Genomic DNA, 22561 nt, shown 5'->3' with positions numbered 1-22561 from the left:
CAGTAGGTACATTTGTGAGGAATGATTAAAGTTATTGTAATATTTTTACTAATATGCACTTTTATATAATAGTACATTGTAGCTATTGATACTCTCGTGTTTTAATCTTACTTTCATACACTATTGCATGATTTGTCAACTTCAATTTAACAGACTGTATCCGCAATACAGACATATGTATCTAATGTTAGCTTTAACGTAATGTCACGTGTTTTTCTTTTTAGTTTGTGTATTTATTTTTTTGGCGGTTTCATTGTTACTTTTGTCAATTTCAGCTGTAGCTTTAATAATATGCATCGACTGAATGTGCCAGTGCGTTCCGTCGTCTTACAGTCCATCAGAGAAGGCACTGTGGCACTTGTCTTTACGTTCTTTGGTAATTTTCACATTCACTTTTTAAACCTTCATGGGCGAGTCCGACTCGCACTTGTTAGATGAGAACCGTTGCAATGACTACACTGGTCAACCCATCAGAGCAGAATCTCTTTTCATGTCCGTACCCCAGGCAGCGGAAGTATTAAGGAGGACTGGTTAGCGATTCTGACCTTTTGGAGCCACAGCAAGTGTTGGAACTGTTTACCTGGTTCTGTGTTTCCTCCTACTTACATTTTGGTAGTGTTGAAGGCACACAGGAACAAGTTTTTACTGGAATAAGGCGTTTCATTTGCATATCCAGTTGTTATTAGCACTTGTCATTAGTTATACCGTTAGATAAACGCTATCCAGAATAAAAAAAATATTAGGGAGAGTGGGTAGCACGTCCTTTTATTCTTCTGTATGAGTATTAGACCTGCTTTTGTCTTGCTAGGGGTAACACACGTGGTGACCTGCCTCAGTTTGTACGTAGGCAGAATTGTAGCCAAAGTCCGAACCGGTACCAGAACCAGAAAATAACAAACGCTAGAGTTGGATTTTTAAATCCACCATAACAAGAGATTCCTTTAACAAAGTAATAATTTATATAAAGGCGGTTATAAAAATACTGATATATATCATTCCATTAAATTTTAGTTGTCAGTGAAAGTCAAACCTACAAAAAGGTCAATGAAACAGCATGGTTTAACTGGTAAGTCGTAAATTTTAATGTTGTTGATTCTTGCTTCGTCTATGTAAATCTGTACTGTCTGTTAAAAAAAATTGTTGATAAAGAAAAAATATTATTAATTTTTTATTATCATGCGTACATTTTTTTAAAGTTTTCGATTTATGTCTAAATGTAAATGATAAACGTTATATATTTTCAGTGAAAAGGTAATACAATTTTCTGTATCGATTTCTCAGACCTCTATTCATACATATGCTCTGTTAAATCTTTGTCATTGGAGGGACACGATTCCTTTTTTTTTGTCAACGCGGTTAAAGGTTTAAAGGTCATATACCTACTCCTCCGTCCAGGGATGTGCAGACGGCTATGTGGGGTTCACAGGCCAGAAGGGCACAATGTTACCCATTAAAACACCAGACGCTACTCTCACTACCCGCCTAGAGGATCCACACGGGAATCGCGCGAGGCGTCAAGAAACCCGGACCTCTAAAGAGGCCCAAGATTTTCACCACCACATTTAGCGGAGGGCCCTTCTTCCAAGACAGCCACGGGCAGTCTCTTAGCTAGCCTTTCGCAACCGTCCGTTTAGAAAGATCGTTCAAACGAAGCACGCCCCAATACCGCAATCCGAGTGAAGACCTCAGGCCACCTATCTTCCTCTCCTACCCCAAAACTAACAGCCACGGAATCCTGACGACGTTGGATATCTGACGCGGCCCCATAAACTGTCCCCAGTTTTGTATTGGCGTGGGGATGACTAGGAGTTGCTACGCTACTACGCTACTGGTGGGCAGAGGCCACCAGATAACGCACTTGATTGAACGTAGCTAGGCGGCAGATAACCGACCTAACCCGAGGGACTGGCGTGGCAGGGAGCCGAACGAAAGCCTTGTTCCGTTGAACGAAACCCTTCTCTCAGGTCTGTTCCCCCCGCCCGGACAAAGACCCCTCAAGGAGGTCAAGGTCCATCAGTCCCCTGGACTGACTGCACTTGTTACCCGGTGGTGATGGAGTCGTCACGTCCTGACGCTAAGGCTACACGATACCTAGCTTCTCAAAGCTTATAAGAATAGTAGGAGTTTTCACCATAAAACCATAGTAACGGTTTTTTGGTTTTCATTCTTGTAAATTAATATTTAGTTAATTAACGTTTAAACTGTTGGTGTATAGTTTGACGATGGAAACACGTACTAATCGCATGAAAAGGTTGTTGTTGATGATAAGCTCTGGGTATCAAGGGAAAGTCGTTTACTCGTAACAATTTAGCACTAAGCGTGTATACTAAAAGCTTAAGGCAACTGTTAACTAAAGAGGTTGATTATTATTAATTTAATATAACCAAAATAAATAATTGTTTTTACTGAAATTAATAAAATAACAACTGTAATAGTTGTATTATAATTATTTTTATTGTATATCGAATTGTTGGCTACAGCTTAAATCCACAATCTCAAACAATCTTTAAAATCCACCAACAAAACGGAATGTTATTTAAAATAACTATTATTTATTCTTTCATTTAGTATGTATTCTTTTTTATTATCTTTGCGCACTTTCATCTCGTTTAACCGTGATTACGTTTGCTGTTAACCAAACGTCTAGTGAAACGAAGAATCCAAAACTACCCGTAGTAGGTGCGATGATCCTAGTTTTATTGAAATGTGAATAAAATCTAAGATATAATGAATTATATTTCCATCTATTAAGGTGTCACTTAATAAAAAAGTTGCATTATCGATAGGAATCTCTCAGGTGTTACAACATATTACTATATATAAATATATTACACGCATACAAATGTAAGTCGTCTAAACGATAGAATTATTTGTGGCGTGGATCGATCGCCTCGTGTCCTCTGCGCAGGGCAACACAGCTTCCTTGTTAAGGAGCAGACAGTTTTACATGTAATATCAAAATACATAATATATAATATATTTCAATATAGAACTTTTAAACGTATACAGCTTACATTAAAATCAATTTGTTTTAAAATTCATTTTAAAGCTTTGTTAAATGGATTATTAGTAATATATAGTTAAGTGATTGAAATGCCATAACATGGGAACAGCGTACGCACCATCTTGCTAGAGTTGAACTTCTCCTTAACATTCGCTAACTTCAATCAAACTTACAAACCGTATTCTCGCATACTCCGGTAATATCATTAAGATGTCCCACTCGTGATCCTGATGTGATAAATTAATAAGACACAAAGTGTTCCGCATCATCAATTATTATATACAATGGTAAGTTAAATTAATATTAAAAACGAATAAAATTACGTCCTGTAACTAAATATGATAATAAAAATAAAAACTTTTATTTTTTTCATATTTAAATATACATATATGTTTATTTTAATTATATTTTTCATCAAACTCATTCTATTTTTGAATTACATTTCAGGCCAGAATGGAGCTACCAGTGTTGGATAAGTTCTGTTTCGTGATCAATTTGAAGACGGGATGTATTATAATGGGTATTATAAATTCGGTAATAAAATTAAATAAAATTAATTATATATATAATTACGTATCACTTTGTTAACGGTTATATATTAACAGATCCTAACGTTTGTTCTGGCGGTTATATTGATAACTTTCGCGGTGGATATCAAAGACTTGGCCGAGTCTAAGAAAGGCGAGGTCGATGGTATGTCGTCGGTGGTGTACACGATCGTCGTGCTGCTGGTTGTGCTGCTCTTCATCAGGTTCCTTTTCGATCTTGTCTTCGTGTGGGCTGTGTTTAAGGTAGACGGTTTATCTTATTTTGAGATTGCAATTTAATTTTAATTTGCCATGTCTTGTTATTGACACTTATTATCTAATTGTTCGGATTTTAGACTCGACGTCTCTGATTGTAACTGGTGTAAAGTCGATTGTAATAAAAGTAAATATTATTTGCAAAATATACTGAAAATATTCTTTCTTCATTTTATATTATATATATATTTATAAACAGAATAAAATATTTAATAATTTCTAATAGAGAAATCAATTTCAATTCTTATATATGTACTTCAAAAAAATAAATATATTTTTACTAAATTCTTAAAAACTTTATTTTTAAATATATATTTTTTTATGTATTTAAAGTCGAATACAATGATAAAAATCGACTCACATGTATTAGCTACATAACTTTTCATAAATTTTGTTCAATTCGATGTCGTTTAACTAATATTAAATAATTGCAGGAGAGAAGCGGTATTATAAAGAAGTATTGCATCTTCTGGATCGTGTTCCTGGTGCTGTCCATCATCGGCTTCCTGAAGACTCTCTTCCATATGGGCGCTGGCCACGTGATTTCACAGATCCTATTCCTGGGTAAGCTTCAATCGATAATAAAATTTGAACGGCATCTATGTAACTTCATTACTACGAAACGTTTTGTTCATTACATTTCGCAATGTGTTCTTTATTTAGTAATCATAGAAGTAACTACGCCATTAAACACATGCTTGGTCATAATTGAGGTACCTATACGTCAACGCCATTTTTTTTTTGAAATAGGAATGTGCATGTTGAGTATATTTAAATATATTTAGATTAATTTTTTTTAATATAATTGTAATAATTTTCAGCTGAAAATTTTTACTACATCGTCGTGATCAGGAGCTATTTGATTTCAATTAACGAAGACGGTGTACTTTAAATATATTCTGTATTTATGTAACAGCCATTTTGCAATCCGTTCAGAAACGTAAAAATATTTAATTGTAATTCCCTGGAACAAGTTTTTAAAATTTTTAGTTTTATTTTATTATAAATATTTATAAATTGTTATTTATTCTGATATTAAACACATTTTTGCGTTATTAATAATATAGCGGAGAAAATTATATTCAATTTTTTTATATATAGACATATATATTCAAACCAAAAATATTATGGTCTGGCTGAAAGTAATATACATAATTTATTTATCTTCTACGGCTTATAACGATTGCCATATTTATAGAATTTTTTATATTCTTTTAGTACCAAATGTCTAATAATTATATAATAAACGAAAAAGTATTGGTAATTCGAAATGATTCAAAACTTTATTCCAATTTATTCAATTATGATTCTGTTTTCGGAACTCTATAACATAAAATATGTTTGTAATCATTGATATTTATATGTAGCAGTTTGTAGGGAACAAATTAAATCGTCGAGTTAGATACATACTTGTCCTCTAGAGTAAAGCTTTGGTAGTTCGAATTGTGCATGAAATACAAAGGAATTAATTTAAAAGATTTTTCTTATTAAAATTATATATAGGTTGTGATCTACAAAGAGAAAAATCATATCATTTTTGTATAAAACGTTTATTTCTAAAATGTATGTCATTTTATATTTTAATAATCAATGAATTCACATATCGTTTTAAATTCAATATCAATACCTTCTTCGAAACTTGAACAACGTAAAGCTTTGTTTATAAGAATATTTTATTATGTCAAATCATAATTTGTGTTTTATATTTTTATATTTCCGCCATTTAATGAATAAATTTAAATCATAATTTAATTTAAGTTATTTAAGTGAATTTAATTTTATGAAATTTAAGAGCTTTATTACTGGGGACCTCTCCTAGATTAAATTAATGATGTTTAAAATAATACTTTATGGTTCACGCTTTACAGTGTTCTGAAATTAATCTCTTTTGAATACATACATGTATGACTTATTAGATTATTAAATGTCAAAGTAAAAGTGTCGTACTAAAATGTTTGAGTTCATAATTGATTAAAAATGAGTTACAAATTTTTACAATAACGCATTCTCTAAATATATTTTCTAATCAAAAAAAGGTTAATGAACTTTGAGCACTTTATAATAACAACGAAAAAAGGTCCTCTGATTATGATTGTAAATACGACTTACATTCATCATCGTAAATATATCCTGATAATAAAACATTATTAAATCTATACATATCTACCGAGCAATTTGAAATTTGTGATTTTTTATCGAACAGTATATTATATTTTACATTTTAAAATACTTCTATTATTGTTTTTAATTTAAAGCTTTCATATATGACAATGTACATGTAATATTCTGCCAATATCACTTATAAAAAGTATTTATATTGACTTTCAACTATCAATATGACAGCACTTTGAAGTTGAGGCGATACGTGATCACTACAATAACTTCATGATTGTCCTTACTTATTTTTAGTTTGACAGAAACTTATAAAATTTTAATTAATTATATATATCATCTTAATAAAACCGTGGTACTGTCTCGTTGTTTGTAAGTAATCATAGTTAGACGGTTATGTGTGTGTAGGCACCGAAAGACAATAACGTATTATAAATGCGTCCTTCGCTTTAACTAGTTCGTAGATCATGTCTGTCGCGAATGAAAGAATGACTTTGAATTTTTTTGAAATATTATTATAGTTCAAATAAAAAATTTAATTTACATATTAAAACAAAATATTTAATCTGTTACAAATATACGATTTCGTAATCTGTTGACGTTTTTAAATACGCAAAATCTCATTTGAAATGTATCAATAGAATTCTTTTTTTCTGTATAAAATATAAAATTACGTCTATGGTTTAATCTTCATGTTTACGATAAAATCACATTCATTCTTAAATTTTCTCATATAATATTTTAGTGATTTCATAGAAATCTGTGAATGTTGTTACATATCTAGATGTTTATATTATTGTGACAGTTTATAATGTGTGACTTAATATTTGATAGAATTTTTGTAATATATACCAGAAAGGTCCGCTCATATTGCCCTTCAAACTATTTTAACTTTCCTCGAATAAGCTACATGTATATATATATAATTATTTGTATATATCTAAGAATATTTTTTTGTATTTTGTACCTGTATTTTATAATAAACATTTGTATATAAGCTTATTTTATATTGGCACAGTCCGTCGCCATTTTATATTTAATACCTGTATTGTATAAGTAAACAATAACTAGATACCTCTGTAACACAATAAACTTTTTAAATTAAGAACTTTTAAAAATAAAAGTAAGGAATAAAACAATTTAATGTCCAAATAATTATATATTTTATATCATAGTATTGTATATTTCACAGGTTTGTTTGTTTGTTTGTATATCTTATCAGCGGGCCATTATGTATAATATGCTGGTAAAAAATTCCTATATAATTCAGTAGAATATATTTACACTTCTTAATGTGAACGGACCTTTAACTTTCGATCAATTGTGAACGCTTTAAATGTAATTATTTACAATTTTTGTATTGATTTTAAAAAGCTTTGTTAAACGCATATGATATTCGAATAAAATTAGATAAAAAAAATATTGTTTTATTCTGTCAATCTTGGTAACATTTTAAATATATTTTCTTACAACTCAACTTCTCATTGTAGAGATTTTGGAGAAATTATTAAAAAGTTATTTTTTAAATGGCAACTATTGACTTGGTAATTTTTTTTAATAATACTTTTGACTTAAATTTTTTTATTTACTTTTTACAACTTCTTTGAGTAACGTAAGTGATTTTTACTTTAAGCTCCATCATGTTATTCTATCAACTACTTTGACATGACATTGACATTGACAAGTCAAAAAAAATCCTACTTATTATTTTAAAATAAATACATACTTTGAATGAATTTAAATGATGCTGAACATTCGTTGTTAGTTTTATAAAATATTGGTATACAATGAATATTTAAAAATACACGCAGATAATAAATACATCTGTAGAAAAGACACTTATTTCCTACTAATTATATACAATATACACGTTGCAAAAAATTCTCAATTATAAGAATGATAATGCTATGGCAAAAAATTCGTATCCTTAGCATAATTTTTCGCACTAAATACGAATCGTTCACAGTTTGTCATTCACAAATACATACAGTATTAAAGTTATTGAATGAGAAAAGGTGTACGTTTCGTATGTATTATGACGATACGGACTTGTACTAAGCATGCTCTATACAGCGTAATGAAACACCGGGATTCTTTTTATTAAAACTATTACAAGCAGGTACTAATGCGTTATATTATAAGGTCCTTCACATCGGTAAGGAACTGCCTCCGAACATAATCTTCATGTTCCTATACAAACTGTTGATGACCACCAGATAATAGATGGAGTAAGCTGTAAGGGGAAATCACATATATTCAAAATTTGATTGCTTAAAGTATTAAGTCTATATACATTTTATTAAAATACGTATTGTTTGGCGTTTATTAATATTTTTTTTATATAAGTAAATATATTTGTTTGCTTTAGTTCATAGATTAAGTATATTAAAAGTTCAGCGCGTATTAAATAATCTGATACTTATATCATATTAAATAACTTTCAAGCAAAAAGGTTTTTTTTTTTTTTTGTAAAATGGACAAACGAGCAGACGGCTCACCTGATGGAGTTAGTCACAGTCGCCCATAGACTCCCTCACCATAGTAATGCGAATGTGTTGCCACCCTTGTTTAGGGAAAGGGGGAATAGGTGGGAAAAGGGTAAACGCTTATATTGTGTTACACATACCAGCCCCCACTATGATTGTGATGACGATGAGTGCGATGCTGCCAGGTGAGTCGAGGAACGGCTGCAGTTCGTAGCTGAAGATACAGGTGACGACCGCCACCAGGAACAAGCACAGGATGAACACAGAATTGAAGAGTATGGACATCTGGAGCCAACCCGGACGACGCTGGATATGAAAGTCATAATTTAAATATAGTCGAAAACATTATTATATACAAGTGATTGATTTTTATTTGTACAAAATCTTTACAACTATTTAAGACCCTTAATTACTAAAGAAGATGTATAAAATATTTGTTTTTTGTTTTGATATAAATTACTATTTTTTAAATAATCAATTTTGAACAGTGAAAGTATAATACAATATGAATTGTTGAACGAAAATTGTTTCTGTCAATCAAATAGATTGACTAATATAGAATTATTTAAGATATTTATTTTCCTTCACACGGCACAGTAAGTACTCAAGATTATAATTCGTCCAACAAATAAATACGTTGACATTGGCTGAACATTCCACGATTCCAGTGTCAATGAAGCCATAGCATAAAAAAAAGATATTTAGTCAAAAAAATATTTTGGGGCTCTAGATGTAACTAACTTAATGTTTTGGAATCCTTAAATTTCATACATATTTACAAGACATCTTTTGTTGTACTGGATTAAAAAAAAAAATTCTTAAATTTTTTTAGAAAAAATTGTCAAAGCCCTGCAATTTTACTTTTCTGTTACACGTTAATTCAAGTTTTTTGCAGAAAGATGATGACAAATATTAAATTACTGAATACTTTTTTACTCTATATTTCATTAAATCGATTAAAAACATTATTTGTGTTGTATGGTATACTAGTCTTGTATAATAAGGAAGCCGAGTCTTATTAATGGACAGCATCATAATTGCTCAAGTCTAAGACATTAAGTTCCTGTAAGATAAACTTAGTGTTGCCATTATCTTATAGCCTAAGAGCCAACGATGGCCAGACCCTTAGTATTTTATAAAAAAATTAAGTTATTCTGTATACGTCTCCTATACAGGTAAGAATGATCAGCGACTATGGAGTTTGGCTTAAACATTTTTATGGAGTTTGGGTTAAAAAATTAAAGAAAGGGGTCTAAAAAAGGACCTTACTCTCATCTAACTATAAAGCTAAATTTTTTTATATATGTAATGGTAACCATTAAAATTGTTTTAAAATTGACGTCAAATATTTTGAAAGGTGTCCAGGTAACATATATAAAATCAGTTTTTTATACTATGACGAAAGTATCATCATAATTTATTAAAGTCTAGGAGTGTCCGGCATGGATGACCAGATTTCTAAAGATATCCCGAAGACAATATACAAAAATTGAGCTGGCTGGGTATGGCCGTCGTGGGCTCTTGGACTATTAGTTTAAACCTAATATGTGTAAAGCACCACATTATTTTTTAATTTACTTGCTTCTAATTATTACTGAGAATTTAATTTAAATATTTGGATTGTTTTTGTGATTGCAGTAAATTATCAAGTTAAAAAAAAGTTGTTGATCGTTATGTTAGAAGTAATGTAAAATAGTGTAATAAATTTTTTATAACAAAAATAAATTGAATGAGTATTATGGCGACCCGAAGCACAGACGAAAAATAATTTCATATGCAAAAATTAAAATTACTTGTTTGTTAATTAAATTAAAATATGTTTTGCAGTGTTGCCATCGTTAAACAGAAACATGAAGTCTCAAAAAATATGTATTAATAACATTTAATTTTTACGTATTAATAACACGTAATTTTTACGTATTAATAACATTATGACCTTTGTTAGTATCATGTGCACCTAATAATCCATATAAATGATTGGTATGATATCAAAGAAATGTTTTATTATCTTCATAATAAATAATTTAATTTTTTTTTATTCACCTTTACCTACATAGAGGCGCACTGTTAAAATCCGCCATTTTGTAGACGGCACTTGCACAAATGACACAGGGTAATTCGAAATTCAAATTATTATTAGACTAATAAATACTGTTAAAAAAACTTGATATCGGAATTTTCTGTATCCTACCAATATAATTCCAAACAGAGCGGTGATGTTGCTTATAGCAGACAGAGTTGCGAACATAACCGACGTCATCGATATAAGATTGTCCTCTTGCTTCCTCTCTAAATGCCGCGGTAGACTCCACGAACCAACTATTATATCCGCTATACAGATGATCTGAAATTTAAATCATAATAGTTCTTATATAAAAAAAATAAACATAAAGATGGCCACGATTTAAAATAAACAGCCACGTATCAGACATGAGGTCATATATTCATATCTGTTTTTGAAATCTATTTGCATACCACAATGTTACATCATTTGTTAAATTAGTTCCTTTGTGTTTAAATAATTGTAATTTTTCTAGATAGAGGACGTTGTTAAATCACTTTTAATTTGTTTTCTGTATTGGGTATGACAGGAAATTTGTACGAAATAATAAATTACTGTACACGTTATTTACGACAAATACTTACACTGTATTTTTCTCGTGATTGTTCCATGATTCATTCTTACGAGATAATTTAAAGAAAAACTGCAAATAGATTATATAATAAAATAGGTATTTTTGCTATCTGTGTTTTTTTTTAATAACTACGAGTTTGATTATAACTACGAGTTTGATTATGTTTTTAAGCTGTATGGTATTGCATAATATTTGTATACAACTGAGAGTTTTAAAAATATCTGTTGAGATTCTACAGTCAGTTTTATTGTACGAATATTCTTTCCTTTCGAATTATTTACTACGCAAAGATATTTGTTTATATGTTTGCTTTGGTTACACTTACGGTTGAAAGAATGCACAGCAGGATGCCTCCTCTCTCCAGGGAGAGACAGAAACAGCAGCGACGAAGCATTGGCAAACTCATTTTGTGACTGAAATATTAAATAATACATATTTAGTTTAATAGAGACGAGACCTTTCATCATTCCATGAATTCACCGTGCTGGTGCCGGGTCCAACGTATTGCAGGGAGAGGAGCTTCAACAATGCCTGGGACTTGCGACCCAGGTATAGGTTTAAGGGTCGCCTATCTAACGCGCTTTAAACGCTCACCTCCACGCTCAGCTCCTCTCTCTACCTAACCAAATTTAAACCGAACCTACGAGGGCTGAACTCGACGCAGCTTCTAAGAATGAACTGATGTTAGTTCTGGACAAGTCAAGTCTTGTAGTAGGTCGTAGAGAGACCTGGTGCTGAACGCTTAAAAAGTTTTATTAACTTATTATCCAAGAGCTTTTATCTTTTATCTATCACAATAACTTTGGGTTATTTTATTGTATTTGTTAAATGTTCATTGTTTATTGTTGTCTATGTTTTTTGGGAACACTTTTTGGAAGTCAATGGTTTTATGATCAAACTTAGTACGTACTACGGATACACTAAGCTAGAAAAAGTTTACGGAGCCATTTTAAAAGGATGATTGATTTAGGTGAAGCTTCATTCAACGTAGTATTCATTATCATTGTCACAATAAATTATAATAACAAAGTAACAATTTAAACTAGTTTTACGATGAAACTTGATAAACAAATGTGAACCTAAAATACCTATTTAAGGTTAGACATATATTTACATATAGGTATATTTAAATTTTTGTAAGATTGTATGATCTTGTGTAAATCGAAGTTTAACAAAACAAAATGGCAGATGTCTATATTAATGTATGCATCACGGGAAAATGGCTTGATAGATTTCAATACAATCTTTAGGTTTTAATTCTTATACATTTCATCCTTATTTTAAATATCAAACGAGTATTTCTAACACAAAATGATTTGAATTATTTTATTTATTATAACTTAGTTTTGGTTCACGTTTTTTTATTTTGGACGGAGAAGAATTTTGTTAATATACCAAACAAAAGGAGCAGAAGTCGCGAGCATTAACTAGCGTTAAATACAAACGTTGGTATGCGATGTTTTATAGCGTTGTCTAACAAAGTGGGACGTAGTGCGGACGCGGTTCAGTAAACGGTCCAAGGTAACTATCAAAGTCAAGTGCATTGTAAATATAATATGTTGTCTTTATAATTTTACCACGTTACAATAAATACAAATTAAAATATATGAAGGCTGTATACATATATATATATATATATATATATATATAATATAAGATCACTTTCTAGACTTTAAAATTAAATAAATATCACCCATTAATTAAGAAGTAAAAAACATCCAGAATGCATGAATTTAAGGAAATATGAAAATTATATATATTTTTTCAATTGAATGATATGACGCAAAACATGATGAAAACTATTTCAGTCGCCAAAGCGGCGCGGCGTGCCGTCGGTCTTTATTACATTAAATACTTTATGGAAGCTGAATTGGTGGAATACGAGTTAAATGAGATAATGTGAGAGTAGTCCTTTGAATATTTGTATAAATATATCCTTATATATATAATAATCATTACTCAATGACTTATATATATGTGCTTTAATTATATTTATATCTTTAATTGTTTTTACATATATCTAGAATTTTTTATTTCATAACATGGTAATTTACGACAATGAACAGTTATGATCGAAATTTTGGCAGAATTTTTTGAATTTTAATCAAATTAATTTAGGTCAATTTAAAAAAAAAAATCTCGAAATTATTGAGTTGTTTGATTAATATTTTTTAAACCAAATGTAACAACTTCCTTTTAAAGATTTCTTTGAAAACGTAAGAGTTTTGATATGTTTAATGTCATATTACGCTTTAATAATATAAAAAGCCCCTCATTTTCACTACATGATGAGTAATGAAACCTTTTTGGAGGTAAAATATGAAATGAAATGCAAAATATGAACTTCGGGGCATCGAAACACGCACATCTGATTTAACTGTCTGTGTCACGCAACCTTTGCGCCTTTTTATTATAATTTTTATACAAAAATTTCATAAAATTCTTATTTTTACTAAAAATCACAAAACTATAATAAAGATCCCTATAGGTATGCAATTGGTTTTGTTTTTAATATATACATGTTTACTGTAGGTACAGTATTATTTTTTTTCTTGCTCATCCAAGAAATTATTAAATTATCGTTTGATATATTTTTTCAAATATCCATTTAGATATATTATTTACAATTATTTTGATGTTTTAAAAGGGAATCTATATTAATTTGTTTCCTCATTAAGGTTATCCGAGAGTGCTACTTTTTTTCGACGTGACAATGACTCTTTTGGCTTTGATAGTTTCACCTGGGATAGTGTGTATTTCGTTTGAGACCTACTCGTGAAATTCGGACCTAAAAGGCCTGAAAATGTAAGAGCTAACAATAAGAACTAACAATAAGACTAAAACTAAATTACAGTACTTACTGATTTATCCGAAAGCTTCAACCGAGAGTCAACAGATAATCATAATTTTTACAGTCTGTATTTAAACAAATACTATCACAGATGCGTGGGAGTCAACAAAATATTGTCATTCCATACAATATAACACAACAAACACAAATAAAACTTAATATAATTTTATTTATACATTAATTAATTAAAAACTGTTTATACTTCATATTAAAATCACAAAGGAATTATAACATCGAAGATAGACATTGGCCTTTGAGTTTAAATTTAGAACGCCAGCGTATAGTACGACGCGCGGTTTGATACTACTTCAGTTCTTCTTCCTATTCAGCCGTCCTTGACGTCGGGCATTTATTAGATGAACGTTATGATTACTCCTGAATATTATTTATTTTAATTACATTTTAATTAGGTTCTTATATTATTGTGATGTTTATTTTATTCTTCTTTTAAATAACCGTCGAAACTCAAGTATCCGAACACATAAAGGTTATTTAAAACAGAAATGCTCTCATAACCATAATTACTATTGCACCTAAATAATTTATTCGATTAAATTATTTATTTGTTAAAGCTATGAAATAATATATGGCTGATAAACTATAATTTTTAAAATGAACTTAAATTTTTTTTATGTGATCTTTTTCCATTTTCTTATTAATAACTAGTTGTAAATTGCGACTTTGTTTGCATATAAAAAATTTTGATATACAAGTTACCATCATTGTGAAGTTTTATTAGAATTTTCGAAAATCCCTTAATCACAAATTTGACCAACAGTGGCACTCAGGATAATTCTGTTTCGATATAAATATATATTTTAATTGCAGTAGTAAAAAAGTAACAACATTAAGTAGAATTGAGGACTTCCTCCATTTTGACATCTGTTAAAACGTAGTACTATCTATCATTATTATCTGCGATTGAAATTCTAGTAAAAATCTTTCTTGCTGTTCCAGAGTTTAGTCGGAAGGAACGGACATGCAAACAAAATTATATTTGCAGTTTTGTTGTAGATGGCAGAGCCAAGTGGTCAAGTTACTGCAGCTCGAACATGGGTCAGCTCGACCGGGGTAGTGCCACCCTGTCACAGAAGATTGTCGTGAAGTAGTCTTTAATGGCTGCGTTTCGTCCGATGAGTAAGAGAGCTGGTTGCCCTTTCCCTTCTTCCACCCTATTCCCACCTTTCTCACCTCTTCCCAAATCAAGGGCGGCAACACATCCGCAAATCTATGTTGCGCTTGTCCATGGGCGACGATACTACCTCCATTAGGTAAGCCGTCTACTCGGTTGCCCCCTTAACCATAAAAAAATACCCTGCATTCTTTTGTTTAAAAAACGGTTGAAAATATTAAACTTTGTAATTTTTACGTTTGACTAAAATTCAACTGCTATCCTTTTACCCACTTGCTAAAAGAGGGCTATGTTTTTCGAGTATGTATGTATATCTTGGGCACAAATATCTTAACCGATTCGTATTATTGTGTCAGTGGTGTCAAAAGATTCGTCTCAGTCGTGAAAGAGACACTGGTAACTTTAAAATAAAACAAAATTAAAGCTTTTTGAGATCAAAAAGTAATGTAAAAAATTATTGTTTCAAAATACATCGTGTGTGGTATCAGAATAAAGAGATTGCTACCAAATCACATCACACCTCATACTCATAATATTAATGCGAAGTTTGTATTTCTATCTTTTCAGATCTTCAATGACTTAATAAAGATGGCTACAATATTGAATAGTCAGGTTTTTTCTTCTCTCTCTCTCTCTCTCCTTCTCTCTCTTTTAGTTATTGGCTTTTCCTTAGATTATAGATTATAGATTTCGACAATGTAATGTGTGAATATTACACTGAGCTATGTAAAGAGGGATTTGTATATAAACAAGGTCGAAACTAGAAAAGGTTTTTATTTCCTTCAATACAGTGTACTCCTTTTTTAATATTTATCAAAAAAGCATATAAGGAGTCCGTGTTTATTTTTGTACTTACAAACATACGCTTCCTGCTTTTGGTTGAAGGTATTTTGTTAATTTAAGTAATAACCCATAGGTAAATAATGCTATGAAGTGTCATACCACACGTCGATCAGGTAGGAACTGGTATTAAGGGAAAGAATAAGCAAAATTTCCCGACTCTCCTCAAGAATCCATCATTTAATTCGGAGATAATTTCGTATTTTTTTTTTACTTCACAATGAAGTATAAAATATAGTTTCTAAAAACAGTTATTATAAAATACAATTTTATTATCTGTATATATAATACATAAAATTACAACTTAATTTTTATTATCTATGTAGAGGTAGACATCAGATTGTTCAACTTGATTGAAATCAGACGGATCATGGAATCGTTAAGTTTGCTTCGGACCAGTACTACGAAAATACCCGTTAAAGCTAAAACCTGGTAGGAATTTATAACGCAGAAGATTAAAACGAGGGTGTGGCTGCGTATCACACTGTAGTAGTACGAAATAACATCAGTTACACAGACCTGTAAGCTTGTTATGCTCACCAGAACGAAATTAATGCAGGCAGTTTTTAAATAGTCCCGAATGTTCCTATTACTCCCAACGCCACGTTTGAACGCCACACGCAATATCTCAACGAATATGAAACCATTTAGGACACACACAACGAATTTTATATGGGCGTATGATGTGTAAAATATGTTAAAGAATGAACCCTTCATGTTCAAAAGCAAAGGGCATAATAATGATATTAAAAATGGCGTCAACCAAGTCGTTACTGACGTGAGAACTATATTGTAAGTCGGCAATGGAAATACGACCACTAATTTATTATAAAGGTTTTTAGTAAACACAAACATCAGTACAACGAATGTTATGTCCGTGTGAATGTACAGCACCAAGAGTACAGTTTTCACAATAAATCCATTGTACTGAACGTAGAACATGATGTAACATTCACAGGTGGTGTACAGAAGTCTGGATATTGTCATCTCTGTGAGGATGATTTCGTCGAATTTCCTGCAACCTGGAACCATGATGAACAGGAAAGACTGAATCAGTAGTCCCACCAGAGACACCGTTATTCCGATCAGCCATAGAGTAAAAAAAACATCTTCATAGTAATCATCTTTTTCGGTTGTCTTTGGTATTGTTGTGTTATTCATCTTTGTTACTTTTAAAGTCCTGTTCTAATCCATCTTATAATGTCGAAACGTCTATACACAAATATGATATATATGCCTTGTTTGTTTGAAATACACGCGTCCTGTGTGAGTCTGGTACGAACACTAATAATTGTAATGGACTTTATCTCTAAATATAACAGGAATGATTTCTATCATCATATTTCAGAGCATTCTCGTCTGATAGCGACTTTAGATAGAGCTATTTTAACTGAACAATTGAATTTTTTTTTTAATTGATATGAAAAATAGATTAATTTAAAAATATGTTAACTCGAAAAGAGTTTTCATAGCATTGGTGGTAATTATTTAAAAAAAAAACATGTTTCAAATATATTTTTAAATGTTTATTAACAGATATCATTATAGTGTGACATTGGTCGGTTAAATGACAGAATATTTAAATGCCAGTGACATTTATCTATACCGTATTAAATTACCTACATCTGGTTAAACAGTTTTTATTCTCGCCTTGATCCAAAGTAATATGTTACATAAAAATAATGGATGGATCCGTTGTAATGGATTTCTCGACAATAAAATGTTACCTATATACATACATATTAAACGTGGTTCTGGTACTGGACGCGCTGGTAGGGAAATAGGGATATTCACACTTTTGTATGTTTATATTAGTCAAACATGATTTTGCATGTCCAGCTATTTATTGCTGGATAAGAATTGAATATAACAAGGAGAAGAATAAAGATTTTGTAGGTTTCAGTAAAAAGAAAATTTTCTATTTTGCTTTAATTAAAAACGAGGATAAAAAGAAACGGATTTATTCTTTATTCTATTCAAAACTGGTTATGTAAAAATTGTTTGATTGAATAGAAAATGAAAGATTTCTTGAATTTTGAGAGTTTAATATATAATATATCATAAATGTAAGTATTTAATATTAAAGTAAGCATTAAATTTTTATTCAATCAATGTATATTCAGTTTATTCAATGTTGCCTTTGACCATCGAAATAGCATATGAAAGCACCTGATGAGAAAACTTAGAAATACTTTTTTAAAAGGTATTGCTATTATATTTCTTAGGGCGTGAACAGATCGTAAGCCGTGACACATGTTGAAATCTTTTTAGGATAATATGTACATATAACAAGAAATAAATCTGAAAATAGGACAAGTTTCAATTAAGTTTATTGAAATGGACTCAAGAAAATCTCTTAACCTTTACTTTTTACATCCCAGATAGAAATATTCAAATATTAATTTACACATTTCTATAATTCACATTGCAATGTATAATTATATTTAGTTGATTCTGATATTTTTTTATCTCATTCTTATGTACATATTTTGCTTTTGCACCCACAAATTATATTATATTCAAAAGAAGTTGTAATTAATTAAATAATGACCTGTACCGTAAGTACGTATTTCTGGTACTATTTGGTCCAAACGCATTAAGTTAATGTCGTTATAATATAATGTTACAATAAGAAAAACATAGTCATAATACTCCGTCATCAATCATTAAGACGTATCAATTGTCTTGCTTCTTTAAATTGGAGTGGTCGTGTCTAAGGAAAGCGATTTGAAATCTTCAGTCAAACGTAAGTGTTAGTAATAAGGTTTTAATTATAAAATACAGTAAATAATTTCCCTGTAAAATTATATCACTTCAATATTATAAAATATTTTATGAGTTTTTTGTTTGTAGCTTTGTTTTTGGGTACAAATCTTTTAAACTATCAAAATGTTATTAGGAAAGGAAAAACTAAACTTTCAGGTTGAAGTAAGATTAAAAGTTATTTTAGTTGATTTTTTTTTAGATTTCTGATTTACTTTTAAAATTTTATGTTTTTGTAATAAGAAATAATATTATTTCAACTTTCTTTCCACACGATGAAACAAGTATATTTAATGTATTAAGTCTTTGAGATGGCAAAAAAAATATGTATAAATTTAATCTCTCAGTTAAATATAGTGTTACCCTAAATATAATAAGTCACATTTACAACGAATTTTGGAAAACATCTTGAAACTATCCGTAATAATATTTACAAAGGTGAATTAATATAAAAATAATATAGCTGATTTTATAAAATTATCACAATAGCTTAGATCGCACAGTCACTGGAACGTAATATTAAAGAAGTTGCAGGTTCTGGTCCAGCTCGGGCTTATGAATTATTTATCGTATATATTCTGATTTATTTATTTTTTGAAGTTAAAACATTGAAACAACTGACATGACCTAATTAAATAATGAAGTATAATTTCTACACAAATCTATTTTAAATTTTTATAATAGTTTTTATACAAAAACGTTAGCGTATTTATTATAATAGCAATTAAAATATCGTTATAAATAAATTAATTTAGTCATCATATAATTAGTACGAGTTATTCAACTAATGTATAAAAATACAGTTATAATTCGATACACTTTGTTTGATATAAATTTAATATTTTGTGTATTGAAAATTTTTCAAATGTATGATATATTGTATTAAAAGTATTGTTCAGCCAAAAAATATGCTATGAACAGTTCTAAAAGTTTTGAATTCTGTGTCATAAGTTTCGACTACAGACGCAGAACTCAGAACATTTAGAGTCACCTAAACATTTATCAATAACTATTCGAACTAATAGATATATATTATTTTTGAAATGTTTTTGTCTTCAAATAAATACACAGACAGGAGGATATTAACTGACTGTATATTTTCAAAATGTAGTGACGCTAGACATAAAACTTGTAAGAATTGTCCATGACCACTCTCGAAGGCTGAAATTCCTGTGTTTAATTAAAAAGCTGATAAAAAAACTCTCGTATCGTTTTATTAGTCCACTTTTATAATTTTTCCCATATTTCTTTGATTGTCTAATAGCACGATTGTAACACTTCTCTGTAAAAATAATACCTACCTTTAATTATCTGATAGTGTATGAACTTTTGTCTCCTTGTAATAATCGAAATGTTTTGTATTCATCGATGTGCTCACGAAAATGTTCTGAAAATTGATTTCGTTTTTTAGGTAATTTTGAGATAAATAAAAATGCTGATGTTAGAAAGCTGCTGTTGCTGCATCCCATTGAGGTGCGGCTGTCTCGTTATAGGATACATATATCTAGTAAGTAGACGAGGTTTGTCTTTGTCCACTTGGAATAGTGACTTAATGCATCTCTGTTTTTTGGTTTATTTTTCATTACAAAAACTGTGGTTTTTATATTAAAAATTAATAAAAATCCTTCTCTTTGTTGGACGTATGGATATTAGGCACCAAAGCATATTCTTCTAGGTTGCTAACTAGGGACAAAGTGACATAATATGTATATGTAAAAATAAATAAATAGATTTTTTCATTATTTCATTCAAAATCAGGGTGCGAAATTGTAGTTTATTTGCATTTTAAGCACAAAAAAATTATAATTATATTACAAATTTAATTAACTATATATTTTTTATATAATATGTTATAATTAAATTGTTGATAACAAAGATATGGAATTTTTAATTATATTAAGATTATATTTCCAAGATTTATGTCTATAATGTTTGTAGGTTGGCGCTGTGATACAAGGCGTTCTCTCAATCATCGATCTGAAGTCAGCTCTGAAGATTTTAAGTTATGGCTTTGAAAGTGGAAATTTGTTTACGACTGTTTTGATCACGACCAGCGCAATCACTCTAATCATTACTTTATTTTTTGTAATCTTTAATATTTTTTTGCTGATTGGACTGCACAAGGTAATTTTAATGGATCTAAGAGTTTTCGCGAGTATTCATTGAAATAAAAAAAAAATGTTTTTCGGATTTACTACTCAGCGTTTATTTATTGATCACGGTCAGACGAGATGTGCCCGTGGTCGCGGTTGCTGCAAACTAACCTAAACTTCCGGAGTATGTTGTTAAAAAAAATTATAAGCACGTAGTAAATCCGAAAAATATCAGTTTTATTTTCAAGTTAATTTTAAATTATTAATATGGTATCTATGAAAGTGTTTCAAGGGGGTTATCTTTAAGACATTTTAATCTTCTTTGCACCGTCAAATTATTCTTTTATGCAAATATTTATGGACGATAATAGTATGAAAGTCAATTTCCCGGTTTAAAATCATCACTTAATTCTATATTGCCATCATAACTAAGAGTAAACTATTTGTGATAGGTTATATATACATAAATATAAAACATCCAACCCTTTCAAACTAAGTCGGAAAAAATATTTCCCTTAGATACTCAAGCCAAGCTATAAACGAGGCGTTTCCCGTTTTTCATACAATAACCTACATTAAAACTAACGTGTGAAGATTTATTAATAAAAAAATATTATCTATTTGTGAATCTGAATCGAAATCGCAATCATTTATAATTCATTGTAACTTAACACTTTACAATGCTTTTTAACCACTGTAGTTATTTTTCAGAACCGTCGTTCTTACGTGAAGGCATTTTTGATCTACAATTTGATATTCACTATCATCTGGACCGTTCTGTTCTTTGCGGCGATCCTTGTTTCAACACATATGGGGTGGTTCGCAGTGGTGTCGTTAATAATACTAGGTACGTCATAATGTAAACATTATAATAAAAAATTCAGGTTAGAGCTGATGATATTTAAATGTTAATATAATTTTTCCTTTTTGTATTATGAATTTATGAAAAAATCTTATAAATTTAATTATATAAGTTCCACTAGGATACGGGATACGGGATACGGGATACGGGATAGGGGAACACTTGTGCTATATAAATTTATTTGTATATTTCCAGGTATATGGATATATTTCCTTTTAACCATCCTAAGCTACTTCAACGAGATGGGTTCAAGTAATTCCGTCGGACAGTTCGCCCGTCCTCATAGACGGTAGACCTGGTGCGTGGTGGTGTGAAAATTTCCCCTTTTGTATTTTAAATCGTATTATAATATATAATCAATATATTTTTTTAATCAGAAATAAATGAAATATCCAAATGAAGCTGTTTCTTTCATTTAAACTTTTATTTTTTTTATCATATGTTAAATGAACTCGTAAATCTTATATTATTTTTATATAACATGTTATTTAATTTCTGATGTATATTATTTATCATGTTGTTATCAATGATATTTTTTGTATGTTAATTTATAAGAAAGTGAATTTAACATCCCTGCTAGGAGGTCAAAAATTACTATTGTTTATTCCCTATTATGATAATAATATATTTTATGTTTTAAACTACGTATATAATATTGAATAATACAATTGATTGATTTAGCAAAGGTCATTTGTCATAAAATTTGGAGATTTTATTCTTATTTTGTATAGTGTAATATTTTCAACTATTCAAAGGTTCTATCTATGAGAAGGCTTTATCTATGATTGGCGAGGAACAGTTATAAAATAAGACCTCATTATTCAACTTCGAAGTATTTCTATATCAGTGATATTACAAATAGAAACTTGAAAAATAAAAGCAAGTACGAAGTAAATTAAACCGCTGAACGTTGGTCCATCAAATATATTATGTTTTTTGAGTACACTTAGCTGACACCGTACGATCCCCATCAGTGATA

General features: G+C 30.0%; 3 protein-coding genes and 1 long non-coding RNA gene across 4 annotated transcripts; 3 read left to right on the top strand and 1 right to left on the bottom strand.

The window, feature by feature from the left end:
* The first annotated feature begins 2745 nt into the window (after positions 1-2745).
* LOC116770627 (uncharacterized) lies at positions 2746-4767 on the top strand. Its single transcript, XM_032662171.2, has 5 exons — positions 2746-3291; positions 3452-3538; positions 3610-3795; positions 4242-4371; positions 4629-4767. The coding sequence occupies exons 1-5, from the start codon at positions 3289-3291 to the stop codon at positions 4697-4699; spliced, it is 477 nt and encodes a 158-aa protein (XP_032518062.1). The 5' UTR covers positions 2746-3288; the 3' UTR covers positions 4700-4767.
* Positions 4768-7058: 2291 nt separating this feature from the next.
* On the bottom strand, positions 7059-14196 carry LOC116770818 (uncharacterized). Its single transcript, XM_032662439.2, has 5 exons — positions 13903-14196; positions 11367-11454; positions 10597-10749; positions 8546-8711; positions 7059-8152 (listed from the first exon to the last, which is right to left on the bottom strand). The coding sequence occupies exons 2-5, from the start codon at positions 11445-11447 to the stop codon at positions 8067-8069; spliced, it is 486 nt and encodes a 161-aa protein (XP_032518330.1). The 5' UTR covers positions 11448-11454; positions 13903-14196; the 3' UTR covers positions 7059-8066.
* On the top strand, positions 12727-15643 carry LOC133318757 (uncharacterized). Its single transcript, XR_009752523.1, has 4 exons — positions 12727-12940; positions 13720-13846; positions 14850-15163; positions 15592-15643. It is a non-coding gene; the product is annotated as an uncharacterized LOC133318757 (long non-coding RNA).
* Positions 15644-18536: 2893 nt separating this feature from the next.
* On the top strand, positions 18537-21969 carry LOC116770761 (uncharacterized). The gene is made up of 5 exons (XM_032662362.2): positions 18537-18610; positions 20039-20134; positions 20566-20751; positions 21432-21567; positions 21778-21969. The coding sequence occupies exons 2-5, from the start codon at positions 20060-20062 to the stop codon at positions 21873-21875; spliced, it is 495 nt and encodes a 164-aa protein (XP_032518253.2). The 5' UTR covers positions 18537-18610; positions 20039-20059; the 3' UTR covers positions 21876-21969.
* Positions 21970-22561: the final 592 nt, after the last annotated feature.

This window comes from Danaus plexippus, chromosome 7 (assembly GCF_018135715.1).
Source record: "Danaus plexippus chromosome 7, MEX_DaPlex, whole genome shotgun sequence".
Classification (NCBI taxonomy): domain Eukaryota; kingdom Metazoa; phylum Arthropoda; class Insecta; order Lepidoptera; family Nymphalidae; genus Danaus; species Danaus plexippus.
The sequence above is the reverse complement of the archived record's forward strand: the minus strand, read 5'-3'. Positions and strand labels throughout refer to the sequence as shown.